The sequence below is a fragment of the Oryzias melastigma genome, linkage group LG2 (assembly GCF_002922805.2).
Source record: "Oryzias melastigma strain HK-1 linkage group LG2, ASM292280v2, whole genome shotgun sequence".
Classification (NCBI taxonomy): domain Eukaryota; kingdom Metazoa; phylum Chordata; class Actinopteri; order Beloniformes; family Adrianichthyidae; genus Oryzias; species Oryzias melastigma.
Window position 1 is genome coordinate 15,348,644 of NC_050513.1, and position 24,293 is coordinate 15,372,936.

The window sequence follows — 24,293 nt, forward strand, 5'->3', positions numbered from 1 at the left end:
ATTTTCAGCCTCTGGAGCACCAAAACAGCAATCCCTTTTCCCACCGCTAGATGTCAGTGCTCACTCCAACCCCGGTAGTCCATTAAAGCTACGTCAAAGAAGAAGTGTGGCTACGGCTAACAATGGCAGCTTCCTCGGAGTTTGAGATGGACCAGCTTCCTTCAGACCCGCTCCTGCACATATTTACGTACCTGAGCTACAGAGACCTGGTCCAGTATGTATGCAACCCAACGCTGCGACAGATAAGCGGACGTAAACTGCCGCTTATCTGTCGTAAACAGAGACGTCATTAAAGTACCGCCGCCGAGCAGCAGCAGCTCGTTAGCTTAGCATTTAGCTGTTATGTTGTTGTTATTTCTCTTTCTAATTGTTTAATTTAATAGTAATTGCGCTTATTTTCAGAAATAGTGGATGTAAACAAATAAAAGCTAGAATGGCCATGCATTATGGAACTAATAAATGATTTGTTTTAAAGAAAAACTTTATACATGTTTTAGCCTGATGAAGATATTTACATGTAGCTTCATGCTAACAGCTGTTGGCAGGTTGTTTACTGATGTTTGTTAGCTAGCACTGTTTTCAATTAGTAACAAAAAATAATCTTTAAATAAGAATAATAGCACTAACCCCCAACATTTAAAGTGACAGTAAACAGTTTGTGTCACGTGACTGATTTGGTAATAGTTTATAATTGACTTTAAATGTTTATTATGAGCTCCATTCGTTGTATATTTTATTATGTTTACTTTATTGTGGTAAAGTTTAATGTTTAGCTTAAAGACCAACTCTGAGAGCTTGTAAGCTAGCAGGAGAGAATGTAAACAGAGAGCTCTCATTTTTAGGTGACGGAAAGGGGGGCGTGGTTGATAATCTAACAGTTCTACCTGCAGCTTTGAGGCTAATTTCTGATCAACTCCTGCCGCTCTGCAGAAACTATGTCAGAGAAACCGACACAAGTTTTAGGATTTTTGGCTAAAACCGTCATAATTATAAAGACTGCTTTACAATAGAAGATAAGAGTGGAATTTAAGTGTAGAGTTCAATGCATGGAGTAACCTAGCAAGATTGTGTTGTGTTTTCTCGCTGGTGCAGCTGCAGTTTTGTGAACCGGAGGCTGAACGAGCTCTCCAAGCACAACCTGCTGTGGAAGTCTCTGTGCTGCAAACACTGGCTGCTGACAGAGTGAGTTCCCTCCCGAGCGTCGCCTCCGGCCGAACCCCGGCGTTAACTAACCCGTCTCGTTCATGCTCGTCCAGTGCTGACCGCCTCCGGAGCGGCCTCTCCTGGTACTTCCTGTTCAAGCGGTACTACTGGGATCTGGGCCGCTACATCCAGCACTACGCCGTGCTGAAGAAAGCCTGGGAGCAGCTGAAGAGCTTCCTGCAGCAGCGGTGTCCTCGCATGATCGCGTCGCTGAAAGGTAGTACTGCAGGAACAATGAGCTTTAAACACTTAGAATGTTACGGATGCACAAGGAAGAGGGGAACTTTGATGCCGAATTCCTTCACTACTTACTGCACTATATAGGGCATTTGTCCTGCATTACTCTATCCTGTTAGCATCGTCCAAGATGCGTAAAGATTGACGCCATATTGGATATGTCAGTAAACAATGAGACTTTGGTTAGCAGAACCATTAAAATGACCATAAAATGCTCAATTTTGGTCTGATTTTAAAAGAAAAAAAAACTTACATCATCAAAAATAAGATCAAGACCGTGGTTTTAATGTTTTTGAACAAAGTGCAATTTGAAGGGGCAGTTTAAGTGCAAGTCCTGTCCGGGATTTTTTTTAATTGCTAAGAAGTGCTTTTCTTCAAGCGGGTGCCCTCTCAATCGTTACACCCTTAACGGAGAGTAAACCCACTCAGATGTTTTCTAAGTTCTCCTTTATCAGCTGACAGTATCAAGTATCAATTTACTTGTGAAAAGTCACTTTTTTTTCCAGCTCTGTTTGTACAATTGTAGTACAGCAGTATACATAACCAATATGGCATCCAACTTCGCAAATGCAACAAGCTAGCATGTCACCTCTAGTCTATACATATAAAACTCATTGGTTTGAGTCAATTCCACAATGTAGTGCACTGGAAATGTCCTAGAAGTCTCTGCAAAACAACTGTGGGCATTGATTCTGACTCGATTGGTGAATATAGACCACAATAAATATTTGAACAATTTGTCATTTTGAAAAAAAAAAGGTATTTAAATTGTATTTTTTAAGAAATCATCCAAATTTGTATCTCAGTGGATTCATAAAATGTTCAAATTCATTAGATTTTTATGTTGGCAAAAAAAAAAAAAAAAGCAGTAGTGAGCATGTCTGAATTACTTTAAAATCCAGGGGGTTAGATTGTCCAGAACTAAACAGTCTTTTTATTGAGGGAATATATGTCAATAATGCTCCTACAATAAATTTCCTCTAGATTGGTTACATTTTTTTTTTATCTCACTATGCCTGATTAGCATTAATTTTCTTTATATACACCCTCCATTGTGTGAAAAATGCCACAAGAACATGTTAAAAAAACATTTTCATTAAGTCAGGTCTGAAAAGGGTTAATCACTCTTTGTGTATTAAGTTGTTAACATTTTTAACTCCTTATCTCTTATTTATTCTTTAGCCCTCGTTTTAAACTGTTCTTTTATTTTGGTAGAGGGCACCTCTGAGTTGGAGCTGAAGGACATTGAATCCCAGATCGGCTGCAAGCTTCCGGATGACTACCGCTGCTCGTACCGCATCCACAACGGCCAGAAGCTGGTGATTCCGGGGTCAGTGACTTGGAGCGGAAGCGTCCCCGCTGGTCTCCGCTCCCCTGTGACCTCCCTTACCTTTCGTCCCCAGGCTCATGGGGAGCATGTCGCTGTCCAACCACTACCGCTCGGAGGTTCTACTGGACGTGGAGACGGCGGCCGGCGGCTTCCAGCAGCGGAAAGGCATGAGGCACTGCCTGCCGCTCACCTTCTGCTTCCACACGGGCCTCAGCCAGTACATGACCCTGGACCCCGTCGAGGGTCGCCGGATGGGCGAGACCTTCTATCCCTGTCCCGTGCGTGGACTTCCTTTTGTTCTTTCAGAATAAAGGCGTAAACATTTTTCTAATTGAGGTCTCTGACTTCCAGGATCAGACTGCTCAGGATCCAGGAGCCATTGACATGTTTATCACAGGTAGGACACAACAAATCAATGACTTTATTCTTTTACGGTTTTTCTCTAACCCTTTAACACCTGAGACGTAACCGGTGACGTTAACAAAAACTAGTCAAAGAACATCAGCACTGGAGCTAAAAGGTTCCACATTTCATTTCAGGCTCCAGTTTCCTGGAGTGGTTCACCACGTATGTGAACAACGTGGTCACAGGAGAATATCCGATCATCAAAGATCAGATCTTCAGGTAAGACGAGCGGTTCGCCCCGTCTGAACCGGACCAGACTCTCATACTTTTCATCCCTGCTTCTATCAGGTACGTTCACGAGAAAGGCTGTGTGGCGACCACGGGGGACATCACCGTCTCCGTCTCTACGTCCTTCCTGCCGGAGCTTTCGTCCGTCCACCCGCCGCACTTTTTCTTCACTTACCGCATCAGGTACCATTGCTCGCCTCCTAAATGTTGTCGTGATCGTTCAACACATTCGTCTCATTTGACCGCGTCTGGTTGTCCCCAACTCGTCGTTTCTTGACGTGCTGGCTGTTCCCATTAAATAAGAGGTGCGAGCGTTTCGTCAGCGAGGCCTCGTCCAAAGGACTGGACCCCGTCAGGTGAGACTGCACCATTAGGGTACTGGTACCGGCCTGTCTTTTGACACGTGTCAAATTTACAGTTGGCGGTCTGTGTCTGTACCGCTTCCAGTACCGGGTTGGTCTGTACCCCATCCAGTACCAGACCGTGTCTGTACCGCATCCAGTACCGGACCGTGTCTGTACCGCATCCAGTACCGGGTTGGTCTGTACCCCATCCAGTACCAGACCGTGTCTGTACCGCGTCCAGTACAGGACCGTGTCTGTACCGCATCCAGTACCGGACCATGTCTGTACCGCGTCCAGTATCGGTCTATGTCTGTACCGCGTCCAGTACAGGACCGTGTCTGTACCGCATCCAGTACCGGGTTGGTCTGTACCGCATCCAGTACCGGGTTGGTCTGTACCGCGTCCAGTACCGGTCTATGTCTTTACCACATCCAGTACCGGTATAGTGCAACAGTACTGTGTTTGATACCGATAGCCGTCTGGTACCGGGTTAGCGTAGGCTACCGATGCGGTCCATGTCTGGTATTAGATTGTTTCGTGTAGGTTGGGAAGCCCTGATTTAATTGGAAAAGTCAGCACATCAAAAAACGATAAGTTGAGTACACCCAAAACGTCAATTTTAGACCACAGGGGTCCTTAAGCGAACGTCAGTATGTGACGACTTGGGAATGAGAATGTGTTGGATCGTTAACAAGGAGACTCCATTTTTTTTTTTTAGGATAGAAATGTCCAGCGCCGCCTCACCTGAAGCCGCCTGCCAGCTGGACAGCCGGTACTGGAAGATCACGACCTCCGATGGAAACGTGGAGGAAGTTCAGGGCCCGGGTGTAGTTGGTAGGTCGCCGCGGTGCCAAAATCGTCCGGACGGCTGAAACCATCTGCCTGAGTGGTCGCTGTTGTCGTTGCAGGCGAGTTCCCGGTCATGACCCCGGGGAAGGTGCACGAGTACGCCAGCTGCACCACCTTCTCCACGCCGTCGGAGTACATGGAGGGTCACTACACCTTCCACAGGCTGGGTGAGGCTCTGTCCGCCTGCAGCCAAAAGCTCCGCTGTCACCGCCATCCTTAGCCCCTCCCCCTTTTTTTTTCTTTTCCAGCCAATAAGGAGGAGGTTTTTCAGGTGGCCATCCCTCGCTTCCATATGGTCTGCCCCACGTATAGAGAGCCAGAAACCAGGACGGTAAAATGTGTTTTCTTTGAAACCCCCAGAGTTTGAAATAAAATACCTCGCCGTATTTTTTTCGTGTGTTTCTCTGCTGCAGAAGCAGTCAAACAACTCCACTTTTACCTTCAACCAGGACGACGGCGGGGAGTTCAACGACGCCGATCGCCGGGACAGAAGCAACAGCAGGGACGACAGAGACGACGACGATGGAGGTGACTTCGGCAGGATGAGAGAAATGAACATGGCCGCCCTGGAGGGGTCGTGGTGCCCCCGACACATCTGAGGAGCAAAGCATTCTGGGCGGACAGAAAATACTTTTCCTGTTTGGAGTCGAGCGAGGAATTCAACCAGCAAGAGGTTTGCTGAAGTGTTTTCTACGGAAAGCAGAGAGGATGCCCTGGAAACGAAACATTTTTCCGGGAAATACAGCAAACGAAGCTTTAGTGTCATTTTTGGATTTATTTACACAAACATCTTTACGTTAAAAGTTAAAAAAATGGCTAAGATGAGATCGCAGGAGTCTACAGGTTTCAAAGGACGCGTGCAATGTTCACCGAAAAGGAAGCTTTAATAGTGAAATGTTTTTTTTTCTTCAGATTCTGGGATGTATTCCGCCCCCTGCTGGACACGCCACTGAATTGCCAGCTCATTAACAGATTTTTGGTTTGGTTTTTTTGAAAGAATTTTGTTGAAGGACTTTATATATGCACAGAAATTGAGGAGTTATTTGTTAAAAACAGGCTCAATGTGTCAGTTTGATGGAATTTTTTGGGTTTCTGCAGTGAGACGACTCTTCTAATAGACTATCTTGATTAAAGAGTCATGTGACTCTAAGTCTAAGTCACCACTAAGCTGATATTTTATATATATGGTTCTTCTAAAACGACTCCAATAAAAAAGTGAAGCTAAAAAGATTTAAAATCTAGAGACATGATTGCGTTAAAAACCTACAAGTTAGTATTCCTCGTCGTCCTCCTCCCCCTGCTCCTCCACCTCCTTCCCGGAGCTCGACCGCCTCCTGGCGGCTCGGGTCTCCTTCTTCTCCTCCTCCTCCTCCTCCTGGTTGTCCTCCTCTTCGCCCCCCGCCCCCCTGACCTCCCCGCCGCCCTCCTCCTCGCCCTCCCCCCGGGCGTTGCAGCGGCTGCAGTGCCTCTTGAAGCCGCCCAGGAACTCGGAGCGGAACCAGCAGAAGGGGCAGGCGTAGCGGCCCGGCCGGTGCGCCTGCCGAACGTGCTTCTGCAGGCGGCTGGGCAGGAAGAAGCTCCGCCCACACTCCTTGCAGGCGTACGGGCGCTCCACCTCGTGGGAGCGCAGCACGTGGCTGATGGCAAAGCCTGCAGTGGAACATAAGATGTTTTAATCTCTTAATACAAAAAAATAGAACGAAATTTTACGATGAAGTATTAGGGCCTCCCGAAAAAAGTAATATTAACAGAAAAAAAAAATCGTAAAATTACGACTTTAAATTTCGTACATTTACGTTTTTCTCATAAATTTACAAAATTAGAACCACAAAAAAGTAATATCATGAGATTAAAGTCAAAGTGAACATTCAGAATTTCTTTGATTTTGAAATATATCCAGAAATGAAGTTTCACAAAATTCTCCACGTATTTCATTTTTAAACAGAGCTCCAACAAACGGACAACTTTAGTGCTTTTTCTCTTACTTATTACTTTTTCGTGTAACTTTATGACTTTTTTTCCTAGTAAGTAAAGAAGTAAATTACAACTTCAAAACATGTGAATTTACTAAATAATTTACCCTTTGACTTTTAACTTTAAAAGAGTAAATGCACCAAAAAAAAGTCATAAATTTAGTCTGTGACTTTTAAAGTCATAAATATACGACTTTGTTGTCGTAATTTAACAGTTGTGACTTCTTTTATTTTAATTCAGGACTATAAAGATAAAAAGACAATTTTGGTGTTTAATCTGATGTGTTACTACTTGTGAATATTGCAACTTTTTTTTGTTAATTTACAACTTTAAATATGAAAGCACAACTTTTTTCTCATTGTTTTTTTTCATGTGGATTTACTACTTTTCTTTTCATAAATTGTTTTTTTTCTCATAAATTTATGTTTTGAAATTGTTAATTTACAACCGTAAAAATACGTAAATTTACGAGAAAAAGTTGTAAATTTAAGCTATCATTAACTCGTAAATATACAACTTTTTTTTTGCTCGTTAATATACCACTTTAAAGATGAACAGACAACTTTAGTGTTTTTTTTTTTATTAATGTATTACTTTTTCTTGTAGATTTCTCTTTTTTATCATAAATGACATTTAAAGTAAATTTATAACTTTAAAAAATGTACATTTTGAGAAAAAGTTGTAAATTTAGCTTATAACTTTTAAATATACAACCTTATTCTTGTTACTTGAAACTTTAAAGATAAAGAGACAACTTTAGTGTTTTTTTCATTAATGTATTACTATTTTCTTGTAGATTTACAATTTTTTTTCTCGTAAATTTAAGACTTTAAAGACTTTGGTGTGTTGTCTCGTTAATGCACACTTTTTTCTCATTAACTTGTCTTTTCTTGTAAATCAAAGCATAAAATTTACAACATTTAAAGTAAATTTAGCCTACGATTTTTAAAGACGTAAATATACAACATTTTTTCTTGTTAATTTACAACTTTAAAGACAAACGGACAACTTTGGTGTTTAGTATTTTCTCATAGATATACAACTTTTTTTCTCGTAAATTTGTTTTAAACTTTCAAAACGTAAATATACGAGAAGAAAGTCATAAATTTAGCCTGACTTTTAAAGTCACAAGTATATGACTTTGCTCTCGTAATTTAACAGTTACGACTTTTTTGTCAGTTATAAACTGGCCTTAATACTTCATCGTAAGATTTAGCTAATTAGCTTAAAACTATAATTTTATTATTAAGAAAAAAGTTTGTATCTGTACAAAAACCCAGTTTATTGTGTGAGAAGCCACCTAGTGGTCATCTAGTGAACTGACTAAACTCTTCCTGAAGTACCTTTGAGTTTGGTCTTCCAGCCGCAGACGAGGCACACGAAGCGACTGGACGTGAAGCGGATCACCTTCGACGTGGCCTTTATCTCCTCCTTCAGCATCTCCTCGCTCAGCCCGGCTCCCTCGTCGTCCTCGGCCCCGCCCCCCTGCACTTGGCCGTCTGCAGCCGCGTCCCGCTTGATGCCCTGGTTGGCGTAGGCTTTAGGGATGTTGTGCTTGCGCACCATGTGACTGATGGCGACGGACTTCTGCCTGTGACTCCAGCTGCAGATCAGGCAGCGGAAGCCGCTGACCTCCGTCAGCTCGCTCTTCTCCCCTTCGTCTTCTTGCTTAATGGTCGCTGGCGCCGGCGCCTCACCTTCCTCATCCTCCCCTCCGCTGCTTTTCTGTCTTTTAAGTTCGTCTGTTTTGCCCTCCTCTTCCTCACCCTTTTCACTCCCACCTTCATTACTTCTCTGCTTTTTGAGAGCGTCTTCAGTTACCTCCTCTTCCTCCTCTCCTTCATCGCTTCTCTTTCTTTTAAGCGTGTCTTTTTTGCCCTCCTCTTCCTCTCCCTTCTCGCTCCCACCTTCCTCTCCCTCACTGCTTCTCTTTATGCTGAGAGCATCTTTATTTCCCTCCTCTTCCTCACCCTTTTCACTCCCTCCTTCCTCGCTTTTCTGTCTTTTCAGACCCTCTTTAGCGCCCTCCTCTTCCTCGCCCCCATCGCCCCCACCTTTTCCTCCCTCCTCCTCGCCCCGGTCTGTGCAGTGTTTGGTGATGATGTGCTTGTACAGCTTGGTGAAGTCGCGGCAGTTGAAGAAGCAGATGGCGCAGTGGAAGAGCCGCACGCCGCTCTGGTACATCAGGATTTTGCCAAGGCGACCCATCGCCGTGGCGTCCAGGTGGGCGGGGTGGGAGGCGGCCAGGTGCGACAGCATGTGGGAGTGGCTTTTTGAGAAACTGCCACAGTGGGGGCACTGGAGGTGCGCTACGACCCCAGCTCCCGCCTCACCTCGGGTCTGCGTGACCGGCATGGCTGAAAAAGAAATAAAAAAGATGAGCTAGAAATTTGCATTACCTGCGATAATGCTAGTGTGAATGCTGTAAGCTGAAGATGAAGATGCTAGCTGAAGATGCTGAAATTGATAGCTGAAAAACGCAGAAGTTGATAGCTGAAATTGCTGAACTAATAGTTTTAAAACACAGAAGCTGATAGCAAGCTAAAAAATATTACCTAATTTCTAAATTCTAAAAAGCTGGTAAAATGTCCAATTTAAGCCAAAACTGCTAGCATATAGCTAAAATATTAGCTAACCTCCAAAATAGCCTAAAAACTGAAAAATAGCCTAAACAGCTACCATGTTGCTGAAATATTAGCTAAACTCCAAAATTGCCTTAAAAAAAAAACTGAAAAATTACCTAAAACAGCCAAAACAGCTAGAATGTAGGAGATAAATAAAAAAAAAAAAAAAACTAGAAAATTTCCATTACCTGCAATAATGCTGTAATATGCTGTAATGCGACAATGTGAATGCTGTAAGCTAAATGTGGCCGCTGAAGATGCTAGCTGAGATAGCTGAAGATGCTGACATTGATAGCTGAAAAACGCTGAAGTTTGATAGCTGAAATTGCTGAACTAATAGTTTTAAAACACAGAAGCTGATAGCAAGCTAAAAATATAACATAATTTCTAAATTAGCCTAAAAAGCTGGTAAAATTTCTAAATTAAGCCAAAACTGCAAGCATATAGCTAAAATATTAGCTAACCTCCAAAATAGCCTAAACAGCTTGGATGTAGCTGAAATATTAGATAAACTCCAAAATAGCCTAGAAAATTGAAAAATAGCCTAAACAGCTAGCATGTAGCTGAAATATTAGCTAACCTACAAATAGCCTAAAAAAACAGAAAAATTACCTAAAACAGCCAAAACAGCTAGCATGTAGCTAAAATATTAGCTAAACTCAAAAATAGCCTAAAAAACTGGAAAATAGCCTAAACAGCTAGTATGTAGCTAAAATAGTAGTTAAACTCCAAAATAGCCTAAAAAACTAAAAGTTAAACACATTCCTCAAGCGTGTGGGTCCCATTTGAGCTGAAATAGCTGCAAAAGGTCCGTTTATATGTGAGTCAAGCCAATACTCCTAATAATTCTATAGCAAAAATACTCAAAACATTGTTTGGATGCGCGTAAAATACAAGATTTTATACCAAAATTATAAATACGTATTAATAAACAACATTTCAGATGGAGTTTTTTCTTTTATATATATATATATATATATATATATTATTAAGCTATCAACTGATATTGAAGCATTAGCGCTTGAATATATAGTTTATACAAACAGAATATATGAAAACTCGGGGTTTTTAGGCCGTCTTTAACCTCCTGAAGGCTTACATTTGAAGAAACTACACAGTAATAACTGTAGCTGCACGTGCTATCATGTAAAACGGACGAGCCTTAAGCTAGCATAATATAATAATAATAAGCTTATTTTCAGACACACCCGCTTGAACCGTCACTTCTGGAAGTTTCTGTTAAAGCTCTCAATCCGAGAGGGAATTAAAAAAAACATGCAGGACCATTTAAAACCTTTTAAAAATCACGTCTCGGCTCGTCCCGCCAGAGGCTAAAGCTCACTTCCGTGTTTACGTTCAGCGCGTCCAATCAGCTCTTTCGAATCAGAGCACCGACCAATCAGAACATTCTTTTTAAAAAATCGTTGTCGCGAGATTTCAACCGAGCTTTGTTCTGCGGATGTCCTCAGATACAAGAGAAAACGGCGAAAGTGTGTCTGTAAAATGTGTTTTTTGTTGTTGTTTGTTAAGTAAGGTCAACATGTTTTTTATTTTTTATTTAAATTGAGAAGTCCCAGAAAGCATATTAGAAAGCAATTAAAAGTACACATAATAAAAAAATACCTTTAATTCTCTTGAATATATTTTATCCAAATAAAAATAATTAAGAATGCAATACTTTTTTCTTTTTTAACACAAGAAGAGATTAATAAGGATTGCTTGGTAAAATGTAATCTAAATTAGAATCTTTTTACAGGAAAATAATTTTATTTCTTAAAATAAACTGAACACATCAATCAAGCGCAACCTCTATTTAAACTACCAAAAATAACAATGCTGTAAATTACATGTGTAGAGACATTTTTTTCTCTTTATAATGAAGTGTTTTGGCAAATCAAAATTATTAAGGTTTAATCAATTAGTAGAAATTCCTATTTTTTATACTACAGATGTCTTTGTGCGGTATTTGTAAAAAAAAAAAAAAAAGTGTCCAATTAAAGAGCTTGTTATACAGGTGAGACTGTTAATTGCTGCTGGGATAGAGATCTACTTTGCACCCTGCAGAGGGGCTTAGATGTGGCCCAGTTTGATCATCTCTTCCCTCCGTCTCCTGGGTGATCTGCTTGGTTTTAACAGACGAGATCAGAGGAGTCAGAGCCTTTACTTTTCCACAACATAAAAGTAGAAAATGATCATGGAGATCCTCCACACAAAGAGGAGTTTGTTCAGAAGGTGAAGACTTTCCTCCAGAGTAGGAGCAAGCAAACTGCAGCGATTAGACCCAAAGACTTGGAAGCAGGGCTTTTATTGTGGAGGGATGAGGGAGGGGGGGAGAGAGGGAGGACTCTTGAGTCTGAACTTGTGTTTTCCTCCAGTTATTGCTTAGATTCAGTCTAACAAAGTCGCACAAGCGCAGCAGGCGTAATTATCAAGAGAGGCCGGGCGAACGAGGCTGACATGAACTGCTTTAAAGGTGAGAGAGAGAGTATGAAGTCTATAGTGTGTTGATGCATGAGTGTGATTGAGTTTTATTTTGATCAAAGAGGGAGTAAAGTGTCAATGAGATGTTGTGTTGTCAGTATTAATCCCCTGCAGCCCCCTTGTGCAACCGTCGCCATGGTTACTGCGACCAACAGAATTGCAACCGCAACTGCTGCAGCTGCAGTGGTGCTTCTGCACAGCGCTTCCCCGGCTCGTGTCGAGCGCTGCTGGTCAGGAGACGTGTGCGTTCTTGACTTTGACATGCGTGCGTCTGTGTTTGCGTTAATAGCTGCTGGCCTGTCGAGGCAGGCCGAAACATCCCATTGAGCCCCGAAAACACAGCTGTTCAGCCTCTGGAACACACAAAGACACAGAAACACATAGTGAGGACGTGGTGGCTCCCTCATGATGGGGAAAGATAAGCCTGCAAGACCCAAAGAAATACGGTTGTTTGCATTGAAACTTGTGTGTTGAGTTTAGCACAACTAATCATCCATTCATCTGAGTGCAACAGGCTGACGGGCTTTTGTGTTGTTTTGTTTTGTTTTTCTCTGCAGCTGCTCTATTATTCCAGGTAATTGATTTTTTTTAACCTTTTTTTTTACTTTTTGTGTTTGTTTTACATTTTTGTGCCACTTTTTGCAGTTTTTTGGACTTTAAAAGTGGGTTATGATAAATGCTGTTCAATATGTTGTTTTTTAATTATTTGTCATTGTGTAAACGCTTCAAAGCATTCACACTATAGTGATTCTCTTGCGCCTTTCTGTACATTTTTTTTTTTAAACTCAATCACACTTTCATGATTTCAGTTTCAAAATGTTCAGCTCGTTCTGGACATTACTGCTTGTGTTTTTGGTATTCATAAACCGCATTGTTTCTGAAATATGTAGCAAAGTCTCCCTCATAGGAAATGAATGAAAAATTGCTCAAATCCTTCAAAAACTTTGTGAACTTTGGAACTTGTGAATATCTGTATATACTCACAGCTACAGACCCCATTCAAACTTTAAAATGTTCAGGAGCTACTGAGATTTTAGGCTAATTTAGAGATAGCTAATGTTTTAGCAATATGCTAGCTGTTTTGTCAAAACCAGACAATTTTTTTCAAATTTTTTTAGACTAATTTGGACTTTAGCTAATATTTATGCTAGCTGTTTTGGCAAAATTCAACATTTTTTTCCAGTTTATTTTGAATAGCATGTGTGTTTAGCTAATATTTTATGAGAATGCTAGCTGTTTTGTCAAAATCCAACTTTTTTTCCCAGTTTTTTAGGATAATTTGGACTTTAGCTAATATTTTAGCATTATGCTAGCCGTTTTGGCTAATTTGGACATTTTTTTTCCCCAGTTTTTAGGATATTTTGGAGTTAAACTAATGTTTTAACAGTATGCTAGCTTTTTTGTCAAAATCAGACATTTTTTTTTCATTTTATTTAGAATAACTTGGAGTTTAGCTAATATTTATGCTAGCTGTTTTCGCAAAATTCAACATTTTTTTTCCAGTTTATTTTGAATAGCAGGTGTGTTTAGCTAATATTTTTGGAGAATGCTAGCTGTTTTGTCAAAATCCATCTTTTTTTTCCCAGTTTTTTTTAAATAATTTGGACTTTAGCTAATATTTTAGCATTATGCTAGCCGTTTTGGCTAATTTGGACATTTTTTTCCCCAGTTTTTAGGATATTTTGGAGTTAAACTAATGTTTCAACAGTATGCTAGCTTTTTTGTCAAAATCAGACATTTTTTATTTCATTTTTTTTAGAATAACTTGGAGTTTAGCTAATATTTATGCTAGCTGTTTTCGCAAAATTCAACATTTTTTTCCAGTTTATTTTGAATAGCAGGTGTGTTTAGCTAATATTTTATGAGAATGCTAGCTGTTTTGTCAAAATCCAACTTTTTTTCCCAGTTTTTTTAGAATAATTTGGACTTTAGCTAATATTTTAGCATTATGCTAGCCGTTTTGGCTAATTTGGACATTTTTTCCCCAGTTTTTAGGATATTTTGGAGTTAAACTGTTTCAACAGTATGCTAGCTTTTTTGTCAAAATCAGACATTTTTTTCCATTTTATTAGAATAACTTGGAGTTTAGCTAATATTTATGCTAGCTGTTTTCGCAAAATTCAACATTTTTTTCCAGTTTATTTTGAATAGCAGGTGTCTTTAGCTAATATTGTTGGAGAATGCTAGCTGTTTTGTCAAAATCCAACTTTTATCCCCCAGTTTTTTTAAAATAATTTGGACTTTAGCTAATATTTTAGCATTATGATAGCCGTTTTGGCTAATTTGGACATTTTTCCAGTTTTTAAGATAATTTGGAGTTTAGCTAATACTTTAACAATATGCTAGCTGTTTTGAAAAAAAATTATGTTTTTTCCAATTTTTTTAGAATAATTTGGAGTTTAGCTAATATTTTAACAATATGCTAGCTGTTTTGAAAAACAATTATATTTTTTCGCATTTTTTTTTAATAATTTGGAGTTTAGCTAATATTTATGCTTGCTGTTTTGTCAACATCAAACTTTTACTCCCAGTTTTTCTTATAATAATTTGGACTTTAGCTAATATTTTAGCATTATGCTAGCTGTTTTGGCAAAATTCAACAGTTTTTTTCCAGTTTATTTTGAATAGCTTAGAGTTCAGCTAATATTTTAGGAGAATGCCAGCTGTTTTGGCAAAATCAGACTTTTCTTTTTTGCAGATGTTATGCTAATTTGGAATTTGGCTAATATTTTAACAATATTCTACCTGTTTTGTCAAAATTAGACATTTCTCTAAGTTTTCTTGTGGCTAATTTGGCATTTAGCTAATATTTGAGCAAACTTTCAGCTTCAAAATTTTAATTTTAATCTGAACTTTAATTAGCTTTAGCATTTTCAGCTATCAGCTCTAGCATCTTCAACAGCCACATTCAGCTTACAGCATTCACAGTAGCATTTTCGAAGGTATGCCAAATATCAAGATTTTTTTTTTTTAATCCAGTCTTTTGTAGTTTTCTGAACATATTTTACACAAAAGATCTGCAACCTGAGGTTCTGGAGCCACAAGCGGCTCCTCTATCCCTGCAGCTCTTTGGCTTTGAAAGAAAGGATAGTAAAGGGTTGAATCGATTGTCAGAAAAAAAAAAACTTTTATATATCATATATACAAAATGTTATATATGTTTAAATATATACATACTATATATACTAGACATTTTTCTTGTAGTTAAATATGTATAGAGTAAAAACACATGTTAATCTAAAAAGAAGCAGCATTTTAGGGGCTTTGATTTATTTTAAAGTGAGCCTGTAAATCCATCAACTTTCACTGAGGTAATGATACTCATTATTTCAGAAAAATTTGTACATTCTCTCTCCTTCTGTGATGAAAGTTTGCCCTCAGCTGAAATTTTATGACAGACTACAAGATGTTTAATGTCTGAAACCCATAAAAGTGTCAAAACAGAGAGATGGAACAGAACCAGCTGATCGAAGAGGCTTCCATTCATTTGAAGCTGTCTGTCTGTCTGTCTGTCTGTCTGTCTGTCTGTCTGTCTGTCTGTCTGTCTGTCTGTCTGTCTGTCTGTCTGTCAGTCAGTCAGTCAGTCAGTCACGAGGCGGGTGACCTGTGACTCCACAAAGCCAGTCGCTTCATAATAAGATGAGTGTGACTGTCAGGCAGCGAGCTGTTCTTCCTCTTCAATCAGAGAGATGTTTGGGTTCTGAGGAGAACCATGTCGTCCATCGGTGGAAGGAAACACCTCACACACATTTTGTCTTTTCGTGTGAATCAGGATCTCTCCGCGGAAACCATTTTCTAGATCAATAATTTTCCTTTTTTCACAAATTACATTAATATATATATATATAAGGCCTTTTATATTCATGTTTTGATTCTTTTTTTCATTATAATTTTTTAATCTCTCAATTCTGTCTCTTTTTGGAAGAACAGTTCTCACTTTTTTGGGGATTTTTGGTTCCATTTTCCCATTTTATTTTTTATTAATAATAATTCTGTGCAATTTCTGCAGTAATTTCACCCTTTCTGGTCTCTTTTTGCAATGTATGTGGATGGTACCGTCTGTCTTTTATTAGATCTTTTACCTTTGATTTTTTTTTCGAATGTATTTATCAATGTTTAAGCTATTTTAATTCTTTTATTTTACATTTTTTTAAATTTAACTGAATTTTAATGTGTTCTGGGTGTGTTGAAAGATAAAAGTCTGTTCATTGAATAGACAATCTATCAGTTAAATTTGTAAAATTGAATATTTCATGTTTATATTATTTTTATGCTTTTCAGTTTATTTAAACAAAACATTAAAATAGTAGTTTTGCAAATAATGGTAAAACTGTTATTAAAACTACTTTCAGTTTAGATTGTCTTATATTGTGTTCATTGGAAGCTGTTTAAAGACATTTTTTTCATTATTTTGTTCTTTTTGTTGGTTTTTCATACATTTTTTAAGATAGCTTTTGCATGGTCACATCTTTATTTTAATCTAGTTTGTGTAATTTATTGTCTGTATTTCATTTCATTTTATTTGATGGACTCCTTGGACCTTTTTTTTTTTTTTTTTTTTACATCAATCATTTTCACAAAAGTCACCTTTTGATCTATTGTAAAAGCGTTCCCAGTGGTCTTTTAGTTATGATTATCCCTATTATATGCAAAATTATAAAAACCTGTTTAATTTTTTTCAATACAATTTCGGCAGAGTGGCAGTAGATTGTTAGGAAATTTTCCTCGGAGTTGTGGTGTTGGCACGGAACGACCCCACCCCCATTCCCATCACCCATTACTGAGAGGTGTCTGGTTATATTTTCTCCCACTAGCTTACACCCACAACCTAATGCTAATGTTGTAACAAAAAAGGTGAACAAGACTGGATCTATCCAGACCTACAGTTTTAAACTCAGATTAGAAAAAAAATAGTACTTGGATCTAGTCGTCTGCATCGGAATGTGACGTATTTTCTATGACACAAATATATAATATATATAATTTGTTTGCTCTTGATTCACAACAATTTGAATAAATATTCAAAAAAGATATTTTAAGCTAAAATTTTAAATATATGTCGTTCTTTATATGAAAAATGCCACAAGAACATGTTAAAAACAACAATTTTCGTTGTTCTGTTTCCTCGCAGTTTTTTTCCAGAATTGCACGCTGTGCACACGTCCACACATAAAAACAGCGCCTCGAGCACTTTTTCGCTTTGTAAATATCTCAAATTTCTCCAAGAAGCTTTTAATAAGCTCTAATGCAATTACTCCCTCCCTGTCCTTTCACTCTGTATTTGCTGCTTTTTCACGGAGGATTAATTCAAGTTTAAACACGTTCTGCGGAGCAAGAGAGTGATGGGCTTTTATTAAAAAAACAAACAGCAGAAACTTTGAAGCGTGCAGCTACAGTGGAGCCTGACCTGCTCTGGTTCTGAGATCCAGATGGGAAACGGTAACACGGCAACAAGCAACATGTGGTGTGAGAGCTGGGGAAAAACCTGCATCACAAAGGCCATCTGCAGGCCTGGATAATCCTTGTTAGTAGATTAGAGTCAGAGGGAGGAGATAAGGCAGAGCAGTATACCGTCAACGCATCTGAAGAAAACACACTTCCACGGTGGAGTTTGTCCAAGACGGAGAAGTGGGGGATCTTCCTGGTCAAGGATTGAAGCAAAGCTGCAGGATTTTTGTTCCAAGTCTGAGGGGGCCAGAAATGTCAAGCCATGCTTTTATTCTGAAAGGTAGACGTTTGGAGAAATTCTTTTTCAAGATTTTTGCTCCAATGGATGGAAAACTTCACTTTTTTTTTTAATGAAAAAATGTTTTTTGAAGATTTTTCAAGAATAAAAGCCTGCTGATGCTTTTACTTTGAAGGACCAAACAAATTATTTTGCTAAAAGAAGAAGAAACTTTTTTTTCCCTGGACATTCCTGGAGTTCTCTTAACGTTTTATCGTTGTGGATTGAAAACTGAATTGTTTCATCAGCTTTTATTTTGAAATGTCAAATTTCCCTTTTGAGCTTTTATTATGAAAAGTTCATGTTCAGTAAGTTGTTTACCAGCATTAAAAATGCCCGGACATTCATCTTATAGCCAGTAGGTGCTTCGACCAGGATGATTTCATATGTGGAGTGTCTAAGTGGGGAGGGGGCGGGGCCTGGTGTGAAATCCCACTGTTGGAACGGAGGTCCCGATGAAGAGAGAGACGAGCTCCTCCCACGCAAGATGCCCGCTCTGCAGCCGAAAACAGAAGGGAGTCTTAGACGGCGTCTGCTGAGCGCCAAAATCCACCAGCAACACGATGCCCTCTTGGCGTTGAACACTAACGGTGGCGGCCGGCCGCGGTCCGCCTTGGGTGACCGAAAACTCCCTACGGCTAACATTCAGGGTCTGGGCAACAGCCCCTGGCACCTCCCACCACGCCCCCACATTCATCCGTCCTTCACCCCTGAAGTTCATGGGAAACTCTTCCATGCTCCGGAAGCTCACGAAAAACCCAACCCATCGTTCCCGCCCACTGTGGGGCAGCACCCATCCTACCCCATCCACAACGGTCGGCACCAACCGGGCGCAAATCCTAGCTACCTCTTGCCCGTGCCGCCCACTCGGAACGGTGGAAACCCTCTGAAAGAGCCGCAGGTACCTCCGCAGTACCATTACCAGCCCACCAAGAGGCACAAGACTAAACTCTTCTGCTTCAAACGCTGTCGTGGGAGGGGCTCCAAGCAGGAACCCTTGCAAACCACGCCCCTTCTCCATAAAGGTACAGTTCAGTTTTTGTAATGTGTAGTTATTCCTGCATGTTTGCTCAACGAGAATAGAATATTTATCGCTTCCTCTCAGTTTCAATCAAGTTTGACAAAAAAAAAGCAATAAAAGTGTTGGAATTTGATCGCCTCGCTTTGGCGTTGAACTGTCCCTGATTGTCCATGTTGACGAATTTCTGGTCCCGAAGGCTTCTTACATTTTGCTAAGTTTGATTCTGATTGATTGGACCTTGAAAATCCAGATTCTGAATGCTCTGATCCTGACAATCCCAGTGTTTTCGTGGTTGTACAAATGTCAGGTAGCTAGGTACTAGACGGTAAATCTAAGAGTTTGTTCGATAGTTGAACCTCAGATCCAAGAACTACAGTGCGGTTTCCGTCCTGGTCCTGGAATGGTCCCAGTGGACGTTTGTCCGTGGGTTCCATGGTGGCCCCATCTGTGTTTGTCCACACTGGCTTAGGTGGGGACTAAGTGGTCTCAGTGGGCTAACTCGCTACGCTGCCCACCAGGCGGCTACTTAGCATAGGGACCCAGACCACTGAGTCCCCACCTAAACCAGTGTGGGCAAACACAGATGGGGCCACCATGGAACCCGTGGACAAACCTACCTGGGGCCCACCAATTCAGCCCATAGGCAAACCATATGGGGCCCACATTGACATATTCGCTGGGGTGCAGCTTCTTCAGGGTACTGGAGGGTTCATGGGAGTCATCTCATCCAGTCCATATGTGTTTTGTGGATTTGGAGAAGGCGTTTGTGGTGTCCTGTGGAGGGTGTTCTGGGACTCCGGGGAGCCTTACCGAGAGCTGTCCGGTCTCTATATGAATGCATCAGTTTTATTGTTCAACCCTTTAACACCAGAGATTTTCCTTTGACCTTTGATGTTGAACGGTTAATGGTTCCTGACGTTTTGACTCTTGATTCCTTGACTCCAAGGTGACCTTGTTTCTCTCGTGCAGATTCTAAGTGTTGCCAGTTGATATGTTTTCAGATTTAAATGGGTAGAGGAATTGTAGTTTCATTTTAAAACCATTGTAAACTTCAGTGAACAGTCAGGTTTGGGTTTGAACTGTTAGGTTTAAAGTAACTCGACTTGTAACCATAGAAAAAACTGGATGACATGGTTTCAGTTTGTCCTGTTTGGACTTTAATGGACCCATTGGGGAACACCCTTAAGCCAACATTGGTGGAAGGTTGGCGCCAGTGTTTGACAGTCAGTGTGTGAATGTGTGAATGAGACCGTGACTATAAAGCACTTTGGGCCTTTGGTATCTTTGTTCAGATCTAAAGACTTTCCTGGATGATACTAAAACATCCTAGTCTACTGACTGCTGTATTTCTATAAATGTTACAAGCTCCTGCCGACCATTGTTTGGGCATGAACTGGTATGAACGAGCTGATACAGTATGAATTGTGCCAGTTACTTGGGTTAGGACCTACGTGGTCCCTACTTTGGAACTGTGACAGCAGTTATGGTTAAGGTATTAGCGAAAGTCCTAATACTCTACTGATTGGAAATGATCTCAATCCATTTCCTATAGTCGTCCTACATTTGTCCCTGGTGGGGATTCTTTTTTTTTTTTGGTAAAGCTTTCCGATGTTATTGATCACATGATTCAATCCTTGTTATTTGTCCGTCATAAATACATTCCTATATCTGCAATGTCACTGCAGACACGGATAGAAGATTTCAGCTCTGCGTTTGCAGATGTGATGTGACAACGCTAACACCCCCTGATACACACACGCTAATCAATAATGCATCACAGCTTTGCTCGGCTGTTACTCTCAACAACATCACAACTCTGCGCTCTTGTTTAATGACCTCCCCTGGGTGTATAATCTCCCGGGTGTGTGTGTTGTATGTGTGTAGAGATTAGTTGCTGCTCCACACGTTCGGCTAACAGCTAATTCTGGCGAGAACAGATGAACGCTCCTTATGGCTGCGGCACCTGTGTGCTTCACTTCCAGATAATCCAGGTAAAGCACACCTGGATCTTAAGTTTAAACCACTTAAATGTCACACTTCTGAAATATTTGTTTTGTAGGGAGGCCCCGCCCCCATCTATTCTTTGATTGGACAGCAGTGACAGTCTAGATTTATATCTGTTGGGACTTTATATAACCATGTGACATAATGATAGCGTGGCCCATTTAGAGTCTAATTAATGAAACTAATTAAAAACAGTGGGGAGATGAGGAACAGACAACAGGGCTGTCAGCCTTAAAGACTGTAATTAGCTGCTCCTTCTGTCCCACATAATCGACACACTTCCAGACTGGAACTGCCCCATTTTGTGATGAAGGTGATGAAGATGAACTCCATCCAGAGAGTTATCTGGCATATGAAGCTGAGTGGGGACATCAAAAAGAATGCATTGATTGATTTACAGGGGTTTCTTTGGAGTACAGGAGAACTTTTTGAAGTTCTGTCTAAAAGAACAAAACATGGAACTAACAATTGGAAAATAATGCAAAGAAGGAAAAAGATAAAGTGACAAAATGGACATAAAATCATGAAATAACATTGAAATAGTTCAGTGAAGTGAAGAAAAGGCAAATAAAAATATAGCAATTGACAAAAATGTAAATATCCAGTACCATAGCCAGAAAAGGCCTATTGCTTTTTCTTGCCAGTCTTCCCTTTTTCTTGCGATAACATTGGTTTCTTGTGATGACGACATCATTTTGTCATGAAAAGGACATGATTTTCTTGTAATAACAACACCATATTCTCGTGATAATGTCATTGCTTTTTTGGGATAACAACATCTACCCCCCGAAACTGTTTTCTCATGATAACAACATCTACCTTTCACCCACCGTTTTCTTTTAATAACCACTTTTACTCTTACTTTTCCCTTATTTCCTCATGATAACGACATTGTTTCTCGGGATATCGAAATTATTTTCTAGGGATAACGAAATTGTTTTCTCGGGATATCGAAATTATTTTCTAGGGATATCAACATTGTTTTCTTGGGATAACGAAATTGTTTTCTAGGGATAACGAGATTGTTTTCTAGGGATATCAACATTGTTTTCTTGGGATAACGAAATTGTTTTCTAGGGATAACGAGATTGTTTTCTTGGGATAACAACATTGTTTCTTAGGATAACAACATTGTTTTCTTGGGATATCAACATTGTTTCTTGGGATAACGACATTGTTTCTTGTGATACCGACATTGTTTCTTAGGATATCAAAATTGTTTTCTTGGGATAACTAAATTATTTCTTGGGATAACGACATTGTTTCATGGGATATCGACATTGTTTTCTTGGGATATCGACATTGTTTTCTTGTGATACCGACATTGTTTCTTAGGATACCAAAATTGTTTTCTTGGGATAACTAAATTATTTCTTGGGATAACGACATTGCTTCTTAGGATATCGAAATTGTTTTCTTGGGATAACAACATTGTTTATTAGGATAACAACATTGTTTTCTAGGGATAACGAAATTGTTTTCTAGGGATAACGACATTGTTTCTTGGGATATCAACATTGTTTTCTTGGGATATCAACATTGTTTTCTTGGGATAACAACATTGTTTCTTAGGATAACGACATTGTTTCTTGGGATAACAACATTGTTTCTTGGGATATCGACATTGTTTTCTTGATATAACGACATTGTTTCTTAGGATATCGAAATTGTTTTCTTGGGATAACGACATTGTTTCTTGGGATATCAACATTGTTTTCTTGGGATATCAACATTGTTTTCTAGGGATAACGAAATTGTTTTCTAGGGATAACGAGATTGTTTTCTTGGGATAACAACATTGTTTATTTGGATAACAACATTGTTTCTTGGGATATCAACATTGTTTTCTTGGGATATCAACGTTGTTTTCTTGGGATATCAACATTGTTTCTTGGGATATCAACATTGTTTCTTGGGATATCGACATTGTTTCTTGGGATATTGACATTGTTTCTTAGGATATCGAATTGTTTTCTTGGGATAACTAAATTATTTCTAGGGATAACGACATTGTTTCTTGGGATATCGAAATTGTTTTCTTGGGATATCGACATCTGAGACAGACTAGCGACCTGTCCAGGGTGAACCCCGCCCTCGCCCTTCAATAGCCGGGATAGGCTCCGGCACCCCCGCGACCCCGAAAGGGAAGAAGCGGTCAAGAAGATGGATGGATGGATGGATATCGACATTGTTTTCTTGGGATATCGACATTGTTTCTTGGGATATTGACATTGTTTTCTTGTGATAACGACATTGTTTCATGTGATAACATTTTTTTCTGTGATAACAGCATTGTTTTTTGTCAAAACGACTTTGTTTCTTGTGATAACAGCATTGTTTTTTTGAGATAATGACATTATTTTCTTGGAATAACGACATTGTTTTCTTGGAATAACAACATTATTTTCTTGGAATTGCGACATTGTTTTCTCTTGATAACACCCCCCCACCCCCCACCCCCCATTGTCTTATGATAGTTATATTTTTCTCCTGTCATAATGACATCCCACCCCATTTTCCTGTGACGACATTGGTTTCTCTTGACCACTTTTCCCTTTCTTTTATTCCTCTCATTTTCTTTTGATACTGATTTTGTGTTCTTGCGATAACATATACTAGCTTGTTGCCGTGAGAAAACACGTTTTTTTTTCTAATAATAATAAGACAATGAGAAAGTATTTCTCACACAATGATGAAAAACTGGCATTTAGGTTACCTTGCACTGAAATTTTGGGATATGTGACTGTAGCCTAACAAACTGCTGCAGACTGTAGATAAATGAAAACAGTAAATTCTTCGCTATCTCGCCGTCACAATAATTCGACATCTCCTATCTCTTTATCCCAATTATGTGATAGTAGATGTTATCACGAGATAACAAAAAAAAATATGAAAAGAAACACAAAAAAGGTAATAGATGGCCACACAGTGGATGAATGACAACAAAATACAAAGGTAAATATTTCAAACAACCAGCTAAAAGCATTTTAAAAAGTTACACAAATTTAACATTAATGTATAAAGATGAAAAAAGAATCTTTTAATCTGAAAAAATTCAGCAAGAAATGATAAAAGAAAAAACATGACTGACACTCAGAAATGGATTACTGCAACAACTTCTCAACAAACCGCATCGGTTGTGTGTTTCTTGACTCATCTGTTTGCTAATGTGCCCTGCGGGTGAAACGTGTTGTTGGGTTTAATCACTGCAGACTGATCAGCTCTCAGACAAACCCACCAAAAACACAGCAAACTGCCCGTACGCACACACGCCCACTCTGCATCTTCAACTCACTCGTGTGCCGCACTCACAGGTGACCTTCATCACCTGGTGACACGGAGGAGAGGCACATACGTGTGCTGGCGGGCGGCCAACATGACTTGTGTGTGTTGGAGGGGGTGCATGGATGAGATAAAAGAAAAGAGAGTGGGGAAAGTGACTGAGGGGGGGTGAGAGTGGGAGGAGAGTGGGAGGAGAGCGGCGTCGCAGCGAGTCGAGCTGCATTGCTGCTGCTCAGCTCTCTTCACTGCAGCTCACCACCGCGTGTGAGTGTGCAGCAGCAGCGTGTCGTCGTCATGGTTCTGATCGGAGCTGCCATCAAATCTGTCCTCAGGTACCTCAGGAAGACCTCAGGTGAGTGCTGATTTACCGATCAATCGATCGATCACCATCTGCCTGACCATGACCCAAATAAATCTGGCTTTCTGATTGGCCGTATGTTAGAATCGAACCACACTTCAGGTCAGCAGTTTCCAGTAACATATTCTCTTATAGAAGTTCTTTTAATCTGATTTGTCATTGGGACTTCAGAGAAATTTACATTTTTTTTCTCCATTGAATCCAGAGACATAGGAGCTTTCACGATGA

The 24,293-nt window shown here is 39.8% G+C and overlaps 3 protein-coding genes across 6 annotated transcripts in view; 2 read left to right on the forward strand and 1 right to left on the reverse strand.

Moving 5' to 3' along the window:
- Positions 1 to 5,826, forward strand: part of fbxo3 (F-box protein 3) — a 5,945-nt gene extending 119 nt beyond the window's left edge. Inside the window, exons 2-13 of one of the 2 annotated variants that reach the window (XM_024289145.2) lie at positions 9 to 214; positions 1,093 to 1,182; positions 1,257 to 1,420; positions 2,656 to 2,770; positions 2,844 to 3,048; positions 3,122 to 3,167; positions 3,310 to 3,394; positions 3,464 to 3,586; positions 4,466 to 4,581; positions 4,656 to 4,763; positions 4,845 to 4,927; positions 5,010 to 5,826. In XM_024289145.2, coding sequence (XP_024144913.1) covers positions 123 to 214; positions 1,093 to 1,182; positions 1,257 to 1,420; positions 2,656 to 2,770; positions 2,844 to 3,048; positions 3,122 to 3,167; positions 3,310 to 3,394; positions 3,464 to 3,586; positions 4,466 to 4,581; positions 4,656 to 4,763; positions 4,845 to 4,927; positions 5,010 to 5,195 — 1,413 coding nt within the window. In that variant the 5' untranslated portion in view covers positions 9 to 122 and the 3' untranslated portion in view covers positions 5,196 to 5,826. The remainder of the gene's footprint in view (positions 1 to 8; positions 215 to 1,092; positions 1,183 to 1,256; positions 1,421 to 2,655; positions 2,771 to 2,843; positions 3,049 to 3,121; positions 3,168 to 3,309; positions 3,395 to 3,463; positions 3,587 to 4,465; positions 4,582 to 4,655; positions 4,764 to 4,844; positions 4,928 to 5,009) is intronic. The other variant, XM_024289147.2, reaches the window with a different exon arrangement.
- Positions 5,352 to 10,550, reverse strand: LOC112156787 (cilia- and flagella-associated protein 251). Of its 2 annotated transcripts, none has more exons than XM_024289149.2 (3): positions 10,489 to 10,550; positions 7,914 to 8,927; positions 5,352 to 6,246 (listed from the first exon to the last, which is right to left on the reverse strand). In XM_024289149.2, exons 2-3 carry the CDS (start codon positions 8,923 to 8,925, stop codon positions 5,867 to 5,869), a joined length of 1,392 nt encoding a protein of 463 aa, XP_024144917.1. In that variant the 5' UTR covers positions 8,926 to 8,927; positions 10,489 to 10,550; the 3' UTR covers positions 5,352 to 5,866. The 2 variants fall into 2 exon arrangements, with proteins under 2 accessions (XP_024144917.1, XP_024144916.1); XM_024289148.2 differs by having other exon boundaries at positions 10,403 to 10,542.
- Positions 10,534 to 24,293, forward strand: part of LOC112156625 (NHS-like protein 1) — a 30,850-nt gene continuing 17,090 nt past the window's right edge. The window contains exon 1 of one of the 2 annotated variants that reach the window (XM_036214535.1): positions 10,534 to 11,667. In XM_036214535.1, the coding sequence (XP_036070428.1) occupies positions 11,652 to 11,667 (16 nt within the window). In that variant the 5' untranslated portion in view covers positions 10,534 to 11,651. Of the gene's footprint in view, positions 11,668 to 23,033; positions 24,060 to 24,293 lie in introns of those variants that run through there. The other variant, XM_036214533.1, reaches the window with a different exon arrangement.